The sequence below is a fragment of the Pan paniscus genome, chromosome 5, assembly GCF_029289425.2.
Source record: "Pan paniscus chromosome 5, NHGRI_mPanPan1-v2.0_pri, whole genome shotgun sequence".
Lineage (NCBI taxonomy): Eukaryota > Metazoa > Chordata > Mammalia > Primates > Hominidae > Pan > Pan paniscus.
Window position 1 is genome coordinate 142395852 of NC_073254.2, and position 19604 is coordinate 142415455.

A 19604-nucleotide genomic window follows, 5' to 3' on the forward strand; every position below is an offset into this window, starting at 1 on the left:
GATTATTTATCCATAATTATACAGCTCGCCAAGATTGGAGATGAGACCCTAACATAAGCTTGTCCAACCCGAGGCTCACATGTGGCCAAGGATGGGTTTGAATGCGGCCCAGCACAAATTCATAAAGTTTCTTAAAGAAACATGAGATATTTTTGCAATTTTGCTTTTAAGCTCATCAGCTATCATTAGTGTTAGTGTATTTTATGTGTGGCCCAAGACAATTCTTCTTCCAGTGTGGCCCAGGAAAACCAAAAGATTGGACACCCCTACCCTAATAGATTTCTGAGCTCCCAGATCAGTCTTCCACCAATAGAACTAGACTTAATGCAAGTTGACATCATATTTAGTTTTATACCAAAATGTTGCTTGCCACAAGTCAATGGACAATTCTGAATAAATGTTGTCTAGGGCTAAGCCTAGTTGCTTAGGCAGCTGTCTCATTTGTGCTCTCCATGGATTTTTCTAAAAGCAGTGCTAATACTGAAAAGTAAAACTTTAACAATAATGTTAGGTGGAAAAACCAAAATAAGTTACTTTCATCTTTCTCTTTTCTTTGATGAATAAATGAAACTCTAGAAAATGTAATGAGAGTGGTAGGAATGATGATTTAATAGTCCTCAACAGGCTTTGAATTTCCAAGTGGCAGAGACTATATCACACTATATCATATTCGTTTTTTTTTTTTTTGTGGTAGAGTATCACTCTGTCACCCTGGAGTACGGTGGCACGATCTCGGCTCACTGCAGCCTCTGCCTCCTGGGCTCAAACGATTCTTGTGCCTCAGCGTCTCGAGTAGTTGTGATTACAGATGCGCACCACCATGCCTGGCTAATTTTTGTATTTTTAGTAGAGACAGTGTTTCACCATGTTGGCCAGGCAGTCTCAAACTCCTGACCTCAAGTGATCCACCCGTCTCGGCCTCCCAAAGTGTTGAGATTACAGGTGTGAGCCACCGGCGCCCAGGTACTCTCATCTTTTGAAAGTTGCTATTTATGGTGGTTTCTGGTTTCCTTCAAACTTGTGTTGTATTTCTGTTGAGGTAATTTAGCATTTATACTATGAAAATCATTGAGAACTTTTAGAAGAAGCAGTTGTTTTGGGAACCAGACAAGCTTTTGTGCAGTTTTTTTTTTTTCAATGGTGGAAAATAATTTATTTCTCTATCTTGAGTGTAAGGCAAGGGAAAAAAAACTCTTACCAATTGCGTTTTGGAAAACGCAGTTGGTAATATCTCTAGATAACATCTCTGGAGACGTACATAACTTTAATTTTCCTCGAAATTTGCAATATGACAAAATTGAAAAGGGAAATACCTCTTACCATTAAATATAAGAATATAATAATCTGAACAATTGAAATTATACTTAAATATGTTATTGACTCTAAAATAATAGAAATGCCTTAATTCCAGACAGTCTTTTAGAAAGCATAATGTGGGTAGGTGTGGTGGCTCATGCCTGTAATCCCAGCACTTTGGGAGGCCAAGATGGGCAGGTTGCTCGAGCCCAGGAGTTTGAGACCAGCCTGGGCAACATGGTGAAACCCTGTCTCTACAAAAAAATACAGAAAGTAGCCAGGTATGGTGGCGTGCATCTTTAGTCCCAGCTACTCAGGAGGCTGAAGAGGGAAGGTGGCTTGAGCCCATGAGGCAGAGGTTGCAATGAGCTGAGATCACACTACTGCAAGCCAGCCTGAACAACAGAACGAAATCCTGTCTCAAAACAACAACAACAAAAAACAGAAAGAAAAGAAAGTATGTTTTACATATTTCCATTTTCTCCTTACTCTTCTGAAAAACAAAAATGAAAAGTTTTCATTTTTTTTAACATTTCCTTTAAATGTAAAATTTTATATAACTGTTCTTGGCTTTGGTAGTCTGTTGTCAGAATCAAGTACAGAGATTGTACTGTCAGACGACCTAAAACTGTTTTAAATCTTAAGTGTCCTAAAGAGAGGGCACATATTAGCTTGGAAGCAACTGGTGAAACTTGATATTCAGAGACAAGGCCGTAGAGGTTAAATGAAGTTATATAGTAAAAAACAGCCTTTACGAGTTAATGAAATGTTACAACCAACGTATGCTGAAGTGAAGCAGTATAAAAGAAGGAAAGAACTGGAAGGTCATCCTTTTGTCAGTGTTGTTACCTTTGTCTCTGTTCTTCAGATTGTTTGAGAAAATGAAGTGATTTCCACCAAAGACTTCATACCCAGCTTTCCCCCCTTTTTGTGCCCTTTGGCATTCTCTGCTTCTCTATCCCCCTCATGTCAGCAGAGATGAATTAGGAAATAGGTAGGAGGGAGAGAGAGCAAAAACAGAATTTTTCCATTGTTTTCTAGCTGTTTTGGATGAATTTGAGCAGTAGGCCCTTGGACTTCACAAAGTGCTAGTGTTGTTTTGAACATCCCAGCAACCATTGCATTATATTAGTATTTCAAAGTGAAAATAAGAAAGACTACAAGTGTGGGAGGATGGGGGTAAAATCCAACTTAGATGGACCTGCAGAAAAGTTGAAAGATTGATTTTCAAGTATTTTTATTTGTATATATAAGAGAAAGAATGAGCTAAAGACTCTAAAAGAGTAGCTGGTGCATATTAAAAATTATAGATTGGCAAGCCACAAATTTCTGTTCCGAAAAATGTTTAAAAGTAATGTGGCTGAAGTATTAGATTATTAGGAATATTTTGAGTGTTCTGACAAGAGTGCCAAAAGGTTAATTTGGAGAGTAACGACTGTTTCTACTCTTTGGACTCTTGCCAACATTTGTGGGTAAGGTTTAAGGAGAAGGTACCTATCTTTCCCACCTCACTCAGTAGTAGTTTTCTCATCCTTGTAAAATACTTAGGGAGATTCTGTGTTGTATTGCTTGAACCTCACAGGTTTAAAAGACAGGAAGGTGAATTTTTGCACTCAAAGAAGTTATTTACTAATTTTAGAATAGAGACTGAGGGAATACAATAAGCAGAGATAGAGTGATGTGAATGAATAAGGAGTGTATGTGAGAGAGAGTGAGCACAGGTATAGCAAGAGATTATTGTCATCTCCCTATTTTATATAATCAAATAGTTGAAATTCTAAAAATTCAGTTTATTTGGCCAAAGATTAATTTAGTCAGTCACAGGTATTTGTTATGAATCTGTTATGACCTAATATTGTGCTAGGTATTAGGAATTCATTCAGTAGTGAACCAAAGTGCCTACCTTTATGGAGCTTACATTGAGTGGTGGATATCAATAAATAGTAAGCAAATACAAGCTGGGTATGGTGGTGCATGTCGTAGTTCTGGGTACTGGGGAGGCTGAGTTGGGAGGATTGCTTGAGCCCAGGAGTTTGAGGCTAGCTTGGGCAACATACTGAGACCCCTGTCTCTTAAAAAAAAAAAAAAAAAAAAAGTAAAAGCAAGCAAAACACAATCAATATAATTTCAGTTAGTGATAAATGCCTTTAAAAAAAAACAAGATAAACTGTGTGTCGGTTAAGATGCAATCATAAGTCAGAAGCCACAGGTATTTTCAAGAGGGTAAGTTTAATAGAGTTACTGACTATATCAGGGAAATTAAAGAAAATTAAAAGAATACGAGAATAGTTTTAAGAAGCAGCCACTACTGATAGGGCTGAGATAGAGTGCCCAAGTAAGAACCCTTTTTGCCAAGGCTAAGATTCTTACCTTATTGGAAGGAATATGGCCATGACTCAGTAGCAGAGAAGTCATTGGTGTTGCTCTGGTGGAACTTACTGGAAATGCATCCTTCAAAACTTGGTGGGAAATATGCCCTCTAGGTCACGGGTTGGCAAACTGTAGTCCTTTTGCCAGCTGTTTTATAAAAAAAGTTTAAATAGAACACAGCTATGCCCAATCTATTTACATATTGTCTATATCTGCTTTCTCACTACAAAGGTAGAGTTATGATGTTATAATCTGCAAGCCTAATTTACTATTTGTCCCTATAAGAAAAAGTTTATAAATCCCTGTTCTGGAGTACTCTAAAAAACTGTTTATGGGGAGATATCTTGTTAGAGATACTCTGCTTTGAAACCTCCCAAGGGAGAGGGAGCACCACTGAAAGCTGATGGTCTTTGAGTGTTGCTGACCACCATTAATATCAAGAGCTAGGCACTGGAGAACCTGCCTCCACTGCAGAAGCTTGCCAAGGATACATGAGTCAGGAACAAGAACTCCTTTTTCTTGTAATATCTCTCTCTTATCCCCTGCTGACAGAACTTAACATCATGGCACCTAGAAAAAGAAAGATATTTATTTAAGGAACCAAGCTCTATGCTTGTAGAGCAGACAATGAAGAATGAATTTGGAGCAATAAATTGATAACTGGCCCATAAACAGACTAGGATTTGTGGATATTTTAGGTAAGGTGATGAGGAAAGCCTCTCCAAGGAGATGATGTTTGAGGAGAGATCTAAATGATTAGAAAAGATGGGCCAAAGGGGAATGACAAAAGGTAAGGCCTTGAATGTGGCTGTTCAAGGAAGCAGGAAGGCCCATGTGATTAGAATATCTTTAGGGAATTAGGAGAGTGAGGGTAGGGAGGTAGGCAGGAGCAGATGGTATAGGGCCCTAGATCTATAGTAAGAAGATTGGAAATGAGGGGACCAGTTAGAAGACTATCACAGTTTTCCTATATGGTATTGAAAATATTGATGGCTGAGACTAAGGTAGCAGCAGTCAAGGTATTGAGATGTAGCTTTGAAATCTTTGAAGGCAAAGCTGCAGGATTTGCTGATAAATTGATAAATTGGCTATGGTTGGAGGAACGACAATTAAAAATGATTCATAAATTTGGTTTGAACTACAGGATAAATCCATTTGCTGAGGAAAGATGTTAGAGATTCTTTTTGGCGTATTAACTTTAAGATTAAAAATGAATCTCTAGTAGTATTTGAAACAACTTGAAAATTGTTTAATTTTTCTTAAATTTGACCATGCCTAGTCATATGGCCACACCTAATTTCAAAAGGGATGAGGAAGTGCAGTGCTAGAAAAAAAAACAGGAGTATTTTTGAACAGCTTGACTGACTTCCACACTCCAAAATGTCCAAGTGGAAATGTTGAATAGGTGGTTGAGTATAAGACTTTGGCATTCAGGGTGGAGTTTGGACCTTGTAACTGGTAAAGCCAGGAGACTTAATGAAATCATCTTCTGTGAAGATAGAAGGAACCAAAAGATGTATTATTCCAACATTTAGAGAGTATGAAGACAAAAGCCAGCAAAGGAGGCTGAGACGGAACAGTGAAAAAGAAGGAAAATCAAGGGAGTGAACCCACAGAAGTGAATGAAAGAAAATGGCTCAGGAAAGAGATCAACTGTGTCACATGCTGTTAGGAATATTCTTGCATATCTCTCCTGGTGTATATAAGCAAGAGTTTCTCTAAGGTCTGTACACTCATATGAATTGCTGGGATATAGGATATGAAATGTCTAACCTCAAGATAGTGTGAATTATCTTCCAAAGAGATCACACCAGCTTATTCCGCTATTAGCCATGTATGAGATTTTCTGTTAATCTGCCTCTTCAAAACTGTGTATTAGTTATTGTTCTTACTTTTTACCAATCTAATTGATATAAAGCATTGTCTCAATGAGGTTTTGATTTATATTTTCTTGATTATTAATGAGTTCTAAAACCTTTTCACGTTCGTTGGCCATTTGTGTTTCCTGTTCTGTGAAATGTTTGTTTTGCCATTTTTCTGTTTTTTTTTTTTAATTATTTGTGAGAATTCCTATATATTCTACATATTCGAGTTTATGTTTTGGCCATATCTTCCAGTTTGTGGCTTTTTCAATTTTAGTTGTCTAGCACCTTTACTGAGTAGTTCTGCCTTTTCCAATGATCTATATTGCTACTTCTATCTTACGTCACAAGTACGTGTAGATATTGTCTTAATCAGTTGGGCTGCCGTAGCAAGATATCATAGACCACGTGGCTTCAACAACAGGCGTTTATTTTTTACAGTTCTGGAGGCGGAGAAGTCCAAGATGAAGGCACTGGCCATTTCAGTTCCTGCGTTAGAGCTTTCTCTGCTTTGCAGACAGCTGCCTTCTCTCAGTGTCTTCCCAATGGCAGAGAGAGAGAGAGAGAGAGAGAGAGAGAGTGTGTGTGTGTGTGTGTGTGTGTGTGTGTGTGTGTGTGTGTGTGTGTGTTCTGGTCTCTCTTATCTTATAAGGACACTAACCTAACCTGGGGAGTCCTATCTTCATTACCTCCTCTGAACCTAATTACCTCCCAAAGGCCCTAACTCCAAATACCATCATATCAGGGGCAAGGGTTTCAACATAGAATTTTGGGGGACACAAACATTCAGTGGTTTTGTTTCTGGAGTCTTTATGCCATTCCATTGGACAATTTATCCTGTGCCTGTCTTCTGCTGTCTTAATTACTGTAGCTTCAGAAAAAGTCTTTTGGTTGGGTAATCTATCCTTCAGGAGTGCCTTAAGTATTTTTGGTCTTTAGCTCTTCCACATATGTTTTAAAATCAAGTTCCATTAAAAAAAAAAAAGCCTTTTGGGTTTTTGCTGCAATTGGATCAAAACTATATAAATCAGATTAGGGAAAATCGATATCTCTGTGTTGTGTATTCTCATGACAAAGCATATTTCTAAATTCATTTTGTTGATTTATGTTTGCTATTAGGCCTTGTGGATCTTTGTTCATTTTCTTCCTGGATATCTTATATATGTTGTAAATGGTGTTCTTGACTTAAAAATAGATTTCTAGCTGTTGCTGGTAATTAGAAATACAAGTAATTTTTGTATATTGATAATAAATCAGTGAGCAAATCATTTTACTGATTTCAGTTTTCTGAGTACACCCATAGTATCTGTGATTGACATTTATTTTCTTCCTTTCAGACCTTTATGCCTTCCGTTTTTCTTTTGGCAGTAACTAAGAGTGAGTAGAAGCAATTATCATGGCATTCTGGCTTTGTTCTTAATTTTTAAAGGGAATGTTTTAATGTTTCCCCCTTACTAGCTGTTAGAATGAGAGTTTTTAACTTCATTTTTTTTTTTTTTTTTGACATCAAATGTAGTCGGGTGACTTAGTGAGGAAGGGACTTGGTAGAATGGAAGACACAAGAAAAGATTGACTTCGGGGGAAACAGGAAATGGGTTTAGAACATACTGAGTTAAAGAACATAGTGTAAAAAATGTTAACATTTTAAGTTGAAGTGTGTAATTTGAGATGATCAGGGACAGAGCTGTAGATGTGTTTATTATAAAATAAAGTCAATAATAAGATACCCTACTGTGGATGAATTCTAAGGAAAGAATATGAATGGTGCCACGATCAAGGATAAAAACCTGGAAAACACAGCTACCTCTTATTTGATAGGTGGAAGAAAATTGAAAGGAAATATGAGAGATAAGAGACTCAACAGTGTTTAGCATCAAAGCCCAGAGAGTCGAACATTTAAGGGGGAGATTGTTAGTTGTACCAAATGAAATGCCACAGAGAGGTGTAGGAAGATCAGGACTGAAAAGAGGGCATTGAATTTGATATTTGACATTTTAGAAATCTGGTTTCAGTCGAGTGAGGGAACCAAAAGCAGTTTTCAGTGAGAGTAAGTGGATGGTCCTGAATTGGAGAAGGGGGGTTTAAAATACCTGCTTGTTAAATTTTGCAGTTAAGGAAAAGACAGATGGGTAGTTTGAAAAAGAAGGTATAAGAGGGAAAGTTCTTTTAAGATAGGAAAAGACGTATGCATTTTAAGCATTTTAATTTTGATAATTACCTAGTTGCCAATACTGGTTATTGTCAAGGGTTGTAAATTTAATCTAATCAGGGAAAATCATTATTTGTTTTGCTCTACATTCTTCATTTATGAGTCTGGGTCTCTTCTAAATTTCACAATGTGTTTTTCATCAAAATTGTGTTTCTGTTAGGAAGAAAGTAGAGGAGAGTAGAGATAGAGTAGGAAGCTAGCAGTCTCCATGGATAAATTTATATTTTATCTATATGTCTTCTGGGTTTATTATGTCATGTCTCCAAAAGCTTGCTTGTAAAGAGTAAGATGACATCGAGCTCTTATTTTTCTTCCCAAATAGAAAATTTCTTAATCCTTTTCTTTCCTTATTATCCCCCCATTTGAATGCCATCTTGACTTACTACCTGGTAAATTCTCAGATAGATTTGCTGGTTCATCTATCCTCTCTAGTCAGTCCATTCATCTGTGTAATCACTTCTTCTTTTGTACTAAATTGTTAACACTATAATTTTATAATCTATATTGGGTAGGGTTAAAATACTCCTCCCCATTGTTCTCAATATTTTCTTTCCTGTTGTTATGTAATTATTTTTACAAATTAACTTAAGTACCTAACATTTGGTTATGATAGCATCAATTCATCTTTACTCCACAAATCATTTTTTTAATTAAGAGAGAATTTAATGTATTGGTTAATTTAGAGAGAATTGACACCTTTACAATACTGCATTTGTCTTCCTTTTGTATTTCTATAGTTTTAATATTTTTAAAGTTCCTGTATATTTTTAAATTTTATTTTTAGATACTTAACATTTTTCTATTATTATTGGGATATTGTATTCTATTTTAGTTTCTAATTTTTTAAATTGTGGTAAAATATACATAACATAAAATTAACCATTTTAAGTGCATTAAGTTAGATTCACATTGTTAGGCAACCATTACCACCATCCATCTCCAGAACAATTTTTATCTTTCCACACTGAAACTTTATACCCATTTCACAATAACTTCTAACTCCTTCCTCCCCGCAGCCCCTGACAACCACCATTCTACTTTTTGTCTCTGAAATTGGCTATTATGGAAACTTCATATAAGGGGAATTGTACAGTGTTTGTTCTTTTGTGACTGGCCTATTTCACAGCATAATGTTTTCAAAGTTCTTTTCATGTTGTAGCTTGTGAGAATTTCCTTTTTTAGGTGAAATAATATTTCATTGCATGTATATACCATCCTTTATCCATATATATTTCACCATGTGCTGGTGGATACTGAAGTTACTTCTACCTTTTGCCTGTTGTGAAAAATGCTACTGTGAACATGGGGTACAAATATCTGTTCAAGTCGTTGCTTTTATGGTTTTTTTTTTTTTGGTTTTTTGTTGTTGTTTTTGGGGTTTTTTTTTTTTTTTTTGAGTATATACCTAGGAATGGAATTGCTGGATTATATGTTCTTTGTTTAATTTTTAAAGGAACTATCATAGTGTTTTCCACAGCAACCACACTATTTTAACATTCCCACCAATAATGCACCAATATTCCAATTTCTCCACTTCCTTATGAACACTTGTTTTATGCGTTTTTGATAATAGCCATTCTAATGGGTGTGAAGTGGTATATTGTTTTAGTTTTGATTTTCATTTCCCTAATGATTTGTGTTACTGACCATCTTTTTATTTGCTTATTGGCAGTTTGTATATCTTCTTTGAAGAAATATCTACTCACATCCTTGCTCGTTTTTTATCGGGTTGTTTGGGTTTTTTTTGTCTTTTGTTCTTTTTGAATTTTAAGAGTTACGTCTATGTTCTGGATATTAACTCCTTATGAGATACATGATTTGCACTTTCTTTTTTCCATTCTGAGGGTTGCCTTTTCAGTCTGTTGGTAGTCTTCTTTTCATAAAAGTTTTTAGATTTGATGTAGTTCCATTTGCCTATTTTTGCTTTTGTTGCCTGTACTTTTAGTGTTACATTTAATAAATCATTGCCAAGTCTAATGTCATGCTCTACTATTGTTAAAAGTTTCTTTAGCTCTTGTGTTTAGGTCTTTGATTGATTTGAAGTTAGTTTTTATATATGTTATCAGGTAAGGGTCTAACTTCATTTTTTTGTATGTAGATATCCAGTTTTCCCAGCACCATTTGTTGAAAAGACTGTCCTTTTTTTATTGAATGGTCTTGACACTGTTGTCAAAAATCCTTTGGCAGGGTTTATTTCTGGGCTGTCTATTTTATTTCATTGATCTATATGTTTGTCAGTATGCCAGTACCATGCTACTTTGATTACTTTATTTTTGTAGTGTTTCCAGGTGTTTGTTTTTTGTAGAGAAAAACACTAGTGACTTTTAATATTAATTTAGTAACCATGTATCTTACTGAATTCTTAAAGGGTTTTTAAATTGATTTTACAAAGATACAATTATGTCTACTATGTCTACTGCAAATAATTATAAAATGGTACTTCCTCTCAAAATCTTTTTTTTTTTTTTTGGTCTTAATTGCACTAGTTTTAAAACAATGTTAATTATGCTGTCTACATAATTGTATTTCATTTTCTCATTGCTGGTTTAATGGAAGTTCTAATATTTCACCATAGAGTGTGATGTGGCATTTGGTTTGAGATATGTTCCTAAACTTTTGAGGTTGACATCAAAAAGCTTAGTTGCAATTTGTTGCTTAATTGCAATTTTGTTTCTTGTTCCTGTTGTCAAGAATAGAATGTTGGTCTGAAGGCATCAAGGAGGGACTGGACTACTCAAGACAGTTGTGGGATGTATAAATATATCACCATGTGTCATAGGAACTTAACTAATTTACTTTTTCTTTTTTTTTTTTCCCCTTGCAGAATGGCCAAAGTTTTCTCGTCTTGGATGAGCAACGATTTGCAAAAGAAATTCTTCCCAAATATTTCAAGCACAATAATATGGCAAGCTTTGTGAGGCAACTGAATATGTGTGAGTATGGACAGCAGTTTATTGGAGTACCATTATCAGCTACTGATGAAGCCATTTTTTTTCCCATTAGGGTGGTAAAGGAAAATTATTCCATACAAGCACCACCAAATTTTGACTTGTTTATTTTAGTCATTTGAATTTTGAATATTTTCAGATGGTTTCCGTAAAGTAGTACATATCGACTCTGGAATTGTAAAGCAAGAAAGAGATGGTCCTGTAGAATTTCAGCATCCTTACTTCAAACAAGGACAGGATGACTTGTTGGAGAACATTAAAAGGAAGGTGAGCTATTGTGAACTTGAGCTAATTAAGGTATTGACCTGGAGTGTGCTTGGCCAAAATTTTTATTTCAGCTGTTGAAAGTACAGAAATGCACAACTGTTCCTTGTTGGGATGAATTAGGATAATAAAGTTTTACTTGTTTCCCTGTATTTTTTTCCTAAGTTAGCTTAAAAAAAAAAAAAAAAGTTTAAGTTCCTGCTACAATATGAGCTCCCTGGAAGACTTTTTCTATAGTTTGTAATTGTACATCCAGTACCTACAATAAGTCTCTTCTAATAATATAAATATGCCCACATAGTAGGCATTCAGAAATACATTCAGTAATATATTTTTAATGCATAATATCTTTTGGCAAAATAAGATATTTTACTAAATCTGTAAAAGGGGTGGACCATGAAAGAAAATGGCCTAGCATGAACCTTTTACTGCATAAATTTAATTAAATGTGGAATGTGGTAATAAAGAGGCTTGGGGGAAATTGCAAGGAGCTTGGCATAAGGGGAGAATAAAAGACTCGAAGATATTCCTGCTTGCGGAAACTTTTTCACATTAAAAAAAAATTTTTTTTAAGTAGATTATTCCTTGCGTTCTCTCCCATTGAGCTCTGAAGTTTATTCTTTCCCTAGCATTTCATCCCGGGCTTTTGGAACCAGATCTCACTTCCTGAACAGGCTACGAAAACCTCTTCTAATAGGGAAGCTTTGAATTACAATCATGGGTGTTTACTGTTTCTTTGATTTTCTAAATTTACTTTTTCAAAGGTTTCATCTTCAAAACCAGAAGAAAATAAAATTCGTCAGGAAGATTTAACAAAAATTATAAGTAGTGCGCAGAAGGTTCAGATAAAACAGGAAACTATTGAGTCCAGGCTTTCTGAATTAAAAAGGTAAAGTGTTATTTCCAAATATAATTTTAATCTGGGAATTGGGTATGTGTCTGTGTGTGTTGAGTTTGGAGGTTGTCTGATGTTTTATTGTAAGTACTCAGATCACTTTGTTGAAGCCAAGATCAAAGGTCATTTTTCTGCAAGTATTGGTTCCCTTTACTTTGATTTGTGGCCACTGACTTTACTCTAATATTGTTTTAATTATGATAGTCAGAAGAAGATATAAACCTAAGCGTATCAAAACAGTTTGATGTATAAGTCTTAGCAATAAACAGTAGGTCTTTAAGATGATGCAGGAAATATGATTCTATTTAGGTTAGCTCATATGGTGCTCATAGACAATGAGGGCATACGACATAAAAACCCTGTATGTTACCCATCCTTTGTTTAATGGCTGTCTCTTAAGATTTCTTTGTGTGGACTCTTAGGAAAAAGTAGGACACAAAAAAATCGGAAAACGATGCAGGAGAGTTGCCATGCTTGATACTTATTTCGTATAGACTTGGAAAAGTGTTATTCAGAGCTTTTATCTACAGAAAGATGCTTCGTTTTATTTTACTACATTTCTTCGTACCATTATTGTAACTTGCCATACTAATAACTTGTGTATAGAGTAGATGGTGTATTATTCTTCTTAGTAAGTAGCTGGAATTTTTCTGTATCCTAATAGGTGCCAAGGGCTTAAGAGTGGTTAGTTTACATATTCTCTCTTCCATATCAGATGTGAGACGTTACTTTAGTTAATCATAACTCAAATATCTTCATTAAAAGAGGAACCTATAACTTTGATTTCTTTTTTAAATAAGCTTTAGGCTTTCTCTTCTTGTGTATTTAACAACTTGTTTACTGTATGTATCTTGTGTATACTAGCTGCTCTTTGACCCAGTTCCTTGGGACCACAGTTTCAGCCTTTAAAGAAAGTGATCCCCAAATCATTTTTTGTACCTTAGAGGGAACTTTCTTCTCCTTATCTTTTTGTTTGTTTGTTTTTGTTTTGAGACAGTCTCACTCTGTTACCCAGTCTGGAGTGCAGTGACTTGATCTTACCTCACTGCAATCTCCGCCTCCCGGTTCAAGCGATTCTTGTGCCTCAGCCTCCCTAGTCGCTGGGATTACAGGCATGTGCCAGCTAATTTTTGTATTTTTAGTAGAGATGGGGTTTCACTGTGTTGGCCAGGCTGTTCTCAAACTCCTGACCTCAAGTGATCCGCCCACATCGGCCTTTCAAAGTGCTGGAATTACAGGCACGAGCCACCGCACCCAGCCCTACTTATCTTTATTTAGTAAGCAGATAACAACATTTTTTAATTTGAATCAGAAAAATACAGTAGTTATTCAGTAAATATTAAAATCTCCTTTGGTATACCCTTATATGTAAATCTCCAGTTCCTTTTATATTAGTTTGGATTAAAGAAGATGACTTGTGGAGAATAACAAAAGATGGAAAATTAAAGCATTTAATAGGTATTCAGCATTATCCATGCTGCTAACATTTAACAACATAATGCACTTTCAATTAAAAAAGGTGAACGAAGAAGAAGCTATTCATATTTGGCAAGTTATTAGTTTATTATTGGATATGCTTTTTCAGAATAACATTTTAGTGGTTTACATATGCTGTTGTTTGAGATAGATCTTAAGATAGTTTTAGAATCTGACAGACTTTAGTTTGATTTCAACACTTACCAAATTATTTGTATGATCTTGAGCAGTTCCCCTCAATTCTCTGTACCTCAGTGTCCTCATCTATAAAATAGAGATGATGACTTATTTCTTGGTGGTTTTTAGAGAAGTTTTAAATAAGTAATACACATAAAATGTCTAGCATAGTGCTTATAGTATAGTAAGTACTGGGTATATATCACTACCCTTTATTTCCTAAGGTGATTAGGAAGGCCTGAATTCACTTGGTAACCACAGTCGAAAGATTAGCTTATTTTTTTTTAAGCAAAAAATAATGAGCCAGATTGTCAAAAGTAGTAAATTGCCAACTACTATATTGATGTAGGCATATGTCTCAAGTTTCTGTGTATCTATTGTCATGAGTAGCAGATAATACACTTAGGAAGGAATGATTCTGGTGCTGGGTGCGGTGGCTCATACCTGTAATCGCAGCACTTTGGGAGGCCGAGGTGGGTGGATCACCTGAGGTCAGGAGTTTGAGATCAGCCTGGCCAACATGGCAAAACCCCATTTCTACTAAAAATACAAAAAAAATTAGCTGGTTGTGGTGGCACATGCCTGTAATCCCAGCTACTTAGGAAGCTGAGGCACGAGAATTGCTTGAACCCTGGAGGCGAAGGTTGCAATGAGCCGAGATCGTACCACTGCACTTCAGCCTGGGCGACAGAGCAAAGCTACACCTTTTTTTTAAAAAAAGGAATGATTCAGGAGTTGTGTCAAGGTAGTTGTCATTCCTATGTAATTGAACCAAAGTTTTCTTGGTCTCATAAATACATATAGTAAAAACAAGTGTAGTTAAGTTGTCTGGTATTCTTAATTAAAGATACTATGGTCTGGTTTTTTTATTGATTTTTTTTGTTTTGTTGCTTAATAAATTATAACATAGTGAGAATGAGTCCCTTTGGAAGGAGGTGTCAGAATTACGAGCAAAGCATGCACAACAGCAACAAGTTATTCGAAAGGTAAGAAACTCTTTTCCCCAGGACCATAATTTGCATTTGTTTAATGAGTACTGTTTGTGACCCAAAAAGGTCTTTATTGAGTGTCTGTGATTGATCTTAGTTTCTTACATATTGGATGCACAGATAGAAGTAAAAAATGAAATGAAATTAAGCCAAGTGTTACACATTTTTAATAAAAAATTTCTCACTAGCTAAAGATGGTTATTCCATACTCGCAGATAATGTCTCAGTAGCTTTTAGTAAATGATCTTTTGCCTAATATAACAATTTTGAAATACTTTATTTTTATGAGCATAATTAATACACTACCAATTTCTTTTAAAATTAGAAAACACAGCCTTACTGGTTTTTTTTGTTGGTTTTTATTATAAAGGGCATACTTAAGGTCTCAGAAGATAAATGACAAATATTTTCAAATCAGTTGACCAAATTATGAGTTCAGAAAATGATTTCTCAATGTATGGTGTTATTAGTCTGTGCAGAAAAGCAGTTAACATAGTGTTGTAAAATGAATTTTAGATTTTAGTATCTGAGCTGAAAATTTAATAGAGGAGTTGGAATCCCTCCGTTTCATTGTGTCCTTGTGATTTAATCTTTGCATATCAGCTTTCATTTGCTAATAAGAGATGAAACATAGTAATTAAGGCAGCTATTTTTTGCTCATGAGTAAACTAGACTCTGAGTTTAAGCAACAGGTTTTTTGAGGGGGAGCTTCTGATTGCTCCTGCTTAGAAGGCCCTTGAACTAAAAATAGGGTTGTGACTGACAGGATGAGGGTCTAATGGAGAAGGCTTTAAAGCAGAGATGAGTAGCAGTTGCAGCCTGTAGCCTATAGTCAACATAGATTTACTGTGTTTTGTTTTTTTTTTTTTAAAGTGTGCAAGTGAAGGTTGAATGTAGTAGAATTCAGTTCTAAGTGTTTAGTCCAAGTACGTGTATTTTTAAAACTTTCATAGGCAACTCTAATGTGCAGCCTGGTTAAGAATAGTTGACTTAAAATAATAGATGTACCTTAACCTGTACTTTATGGAAACAGTCTGTTAATACTTTTCAGAAACAGTGTTTTGGTAATATATTAGCTTACAACACTCTATAATGTGTAGATTTTTTTTTTCCTGAAAGCAAGAATAGTTGATAAAATAGCTATGTGACATTTCAGTTTTTCATGAATGCTAACATTCTGTCTGCTAAAATTTGAGTTTGAATCTCTGTGCTTTGGTGAGTGGTGTTTATATAATGCATGACGACAACCAATAATTTTTACTCTGCTCCTGGAATTTACTCTCAGCCATGGATTGAGAATAATATGTGTAATGGTCCAGTTATAGGACTTAACAGGTACAGAAGTTACATGCTGTAAGTGTTAGACGCCTTATCTTCTTCAGATAAAAATCCCTGTGTAATGTGATCCAGAAGTGTCAACAGAGAACTGAGATGTAGAATAAATTTAATTTAGCCAGTGATTGATGTTCTTATAAATTCAACCTGAAGTTTTTAGAATATTCCCATAACATTTATTAATTAAAAAAACTGAAGTCGAATTGTATCATAGATATCTTTAAGCTTACATATTGTCTTTTCACTAGCTGTTAACATTTTCTCTTGAATAAGCAATTTAGTGGCTACCCTCCTTTTCATAGACTCTAATACTATGAAACTCTTCAGTTAAAATGTCTATATTTTTGTCCATTGAAAAATTGATATTGATTATAAGGCAGACCATTTAGTAGCCTTTTTTGTAAGGAAATGCTCACTGTTAGAACCTGTACAATAGATATTTTTAATTGATAATACTCTATTTAATCATGTAACTTCACAAAGCTTATAAGCACACTTTCTGCACAGAGTCTAAATAGTGCTCCAATCAATTTTGGCTTTTATTCATAGCTTCTCAGTGATATACTACTTTTTATAGTTTACCATATGATCCTCACCTTTTATAGCACCTTTAGGAAGTTGGCAATGTAATTTCAAGACGTACTCTAAGCCAGTAGTTCTTATACTCACATCAGTATCCAGTCTACACTAAAGGGTTTTCTAAACATACTGGATCCCATGATTCGAATTTCAGATTCAGCAGTTCTGTAGTAGGATTGAGAATTTAACATATCCAAAGTTCCTAAGCTAGTGTTCCTGGTATTATGGGCCACACTTTAAGAAACACTACTATAAGATATGAAAGCTTGTTTGTGTGTCTTCACAATTTTCTCTCTAAATTTAATTAAATATTAAAGATTAGCTTCCCTTGTCAGTAGGAAGTTTTGACAGATAGATCTCAACATTAATCTTTATAGAATCAGGCAATAAACTTTTATCTTTTTCTTTTTTTTCTTTGGTTGCAAGCAGAGTTTGTTTGTTTAGAAATGGAGCATCATGATGTTGCCCAGGCTGGTCTCCGACTCCTTGGTTGAAGCAATCCTCCTACCTAGGCTTCCCAAAGTGTTGGGATTACAGGCATGAGCCACCACGCCTGGCCCATCACCTTTTTCTAACTCGAAAATTTCATGATTATTCTGAAGGAACTGACAGTTTATTTTGCCTCTGTTACCTGGTATAAGAAAAATGTTGCCTATCAAACACCAGTTTTCTCTTTTGCACCGTAGTGTAATCTTCAAAGTACTTGAAGTAAAAAAGTTGAGATCTATAGCCAGGCAAGTTTGGTACTTATCACCAAAACAAATAAACTGCCTGGAAGCTGGTATGTTTCTTTAGACGGTGGTTCTAAGGTGCGTCTGGATTTCAAGTGTTAATATGTGAGAAATTATGAGACTTAGAGGACAAATTATTATATGAATTTGTTTTATAAGACTTGGTAATAGAGACAAAAGAATTAACAGTATAATGAAATAATTTTTGTTTATATTTTTTTCAGATTGTCCAGTTTATTGTTACATTGGTTCAAAATAACCAACTTGTGAGTTTAAAACGTAAAAGGTAAGTTTTTATGATAAAGTATTATGTCCTGTATATAGGCAGTCAGACTTTTTAGTGTTTAACCATGAGTAGCCTACACTTGCTGAGTATGTGCTTGTTGTCCAAAAAGAACAATTCTCCTTTGTTAAATTATACTCTTAAAATCTCTAGAGTAGTATTATTTTTTAGTTTTATCATTCTGCTGATGTTTGTGAGAGATAAGGATAGCCTAAATGGTCACTTTATAGACATACATACAGTTAATACAAAATGTTCACTTTTCATTCACATTATTAAAGTAGCATTAGAAGGCCTGAGTGAGGGAAATTTTTAAAAAGAGGCCATATGTTCAAAAAAAAAAATGAAAATTTGTTTTACTTGACCTCTCTTAGTTTAAGCCACTCATAGTCTTTTTAAATCTGTATCTCAGCCATGGGTTGTGATACCTGTAAATGTCAGTAGCTACTATCGTCACAGCTAAAACATTAGAAGAATAATGGACAAAAGGAATAGTTGGAAGGAAAAAATGATCTGTAACACTAAGATTTGGGAAAAACTTGATTATGATCAGAGCTTTATGGCCTTAACTACTTCCACTAATTAGTTCTTATGATATTATCTATTTTTTTCTATATAAATACAGTTCATAGAGTTGTGTGGTTCGGTAAGCAATGAAGTATAACTGGAGAGAATAGCTTATTATAACAAAAAGAGTGTAGAAAAGTGGAGAACTGAAAGTCCTGGATATTCTCATCCAGCAGTTTCTGTTCCTAAGATGTAATCATTTTTAAGTTTATTGTTACTGAAATTTTTTATTCATTATTAAAGTGAGTGTGCATGTGTGTGTGTTTGGGTAAGTTAATAGAGGGATTTTAAATTCATTGTATGTTTGCTTCACTGAACTGCATATTCTTCTGGTTTTCAGGCCTCTACTTCTAAACACTAATGGAGCCCAAAAGAAGAACCTGTTTCAGCACATAGTCAAAGAACCAACTGATAATCATCATCATAAAGTAATTTTTTAGTTAGGGTCTATTTTATATTTATTGTCTCAGACTAAATTTTATTATGGCAGTGTTTCATGCATTCAAAGAAGTGTGGTGAATAACAATTCAACTGTTCATCCCACAGCTTTGTTAAATTGTGACATTTTTTATTATTTGCTTTAGATTATTGTAAGAAATAAATCTTCACAAATCTAGTTGTTCCAGTTGCCTGTTTCCAAGTTTTTCTCTCTCCCCCTTTCTTGTCTCCCCGCTTTACTCTTCCTCGCTTACCCTAGAGGTAATCACTATCTTGAATTAGTATCTATCATTCTCATGGCCATTTTGTATATGTGAATCCAGGAGCAGTACTTGGTATTATTTTGCATATATCTAAACTTCATATAAATAATATCATTTTGTGCATATCATTTTATAGTGTGGCTTTTTTTTTAACTTGATGTTGCTTTTGAGATTTATTAAACATAGCGATTTAGTTTATTCATTTCTTTTTTTTTTTTTTTTTTTTTTTTTGAGATGGGGTTTCACTCTGTCACCCAGCCTGGAGTGCAGTGGTATGATCTTGGCTCACTGCAGCCTCCACCTCCTGGGCCCAAGCAATTCTCCTGCCTCAGTCTCCTGAGTAGCTGGGACTACAGGTGTGTGCCACCACACTTGGATAATTTTTGTATTTTTTGTAGTGATGGATTTTCATCATGTCACCTTTGCTGGTCTCGAACTCCCAGACTCAAGCCATCTGCCTGCCTCAGCCTCCCAAAGTTTTGGGATTGCAGGCATGAGCCACTGCACCTGGCTTACTCATTTCAATATTATATATTAATTGAATATTTTGAAAATGTAATTATTATAATTTAATGTGATTATATATTCTTACATTGGTTATTTTATTTTCAACTTTTTTTTATTAATGTGCACCAACTAGAGTGCTTTTTACTCCAGCAATTTAAATTTTTACCTTCATTTTGTCACAGGCTTTCTGGATAATTTGTCAGATTTCTATCCAGTGGCAAATTAGTCCATTTCAAAGTCCAGATCTTTTTTATTATCTTTTTGTTACTACTTTCAAACTTCAGAATTCAAAATAGTTCTTTAGATTTATTATTAAAGTAATAAGATTTTTGTTCTTAGACAATCAAACTTAACCTCACATCTGATTTCTTTTCCCTCTACTGTTAGAAAATAATCAAGCATACCTATTTTGTTT

The 19604-nt window shown here is 34.8% G+C and overlaps 1 protein-coding gene across 2 annotated transcripts in view; it reads left to right on the forward strand.

Moving 5' to 3' along the window:
• The window catches only part of HSF2 (heat shock transcription factor 2), a 33551-nt gene that overhangs the window by 2394 nt on the left and 11553 nt on the right, over window positions 1-19604 (forward strand). For both annotated transcript variants that reach the window (XM_003827594.5, XM_003827595.5), the window contains exons 2-7: window positions 10562-10670; window positions 10825-10952; window positions 11714-11838; window positions 14408-14483; window positions 17356-17417; window positions 18322-18409. In XM_003827594.5, coding sequence (XP_003827642.1) covers window positions 10562-10670; window positions 10825-10952; window positions 11714-11838; window positions 14408-14483; window positions 17356-17417; window positions 18322-18409 — 588 coding nt within the window. The remainder of the gene's footprint in view (window positions 1-10561; window positions 10671-10824; window positions 10953-11713; window positions 11839-14407; window positions 14484-17355; window positions 17418-18321; window positions 18410-19604) is intronic.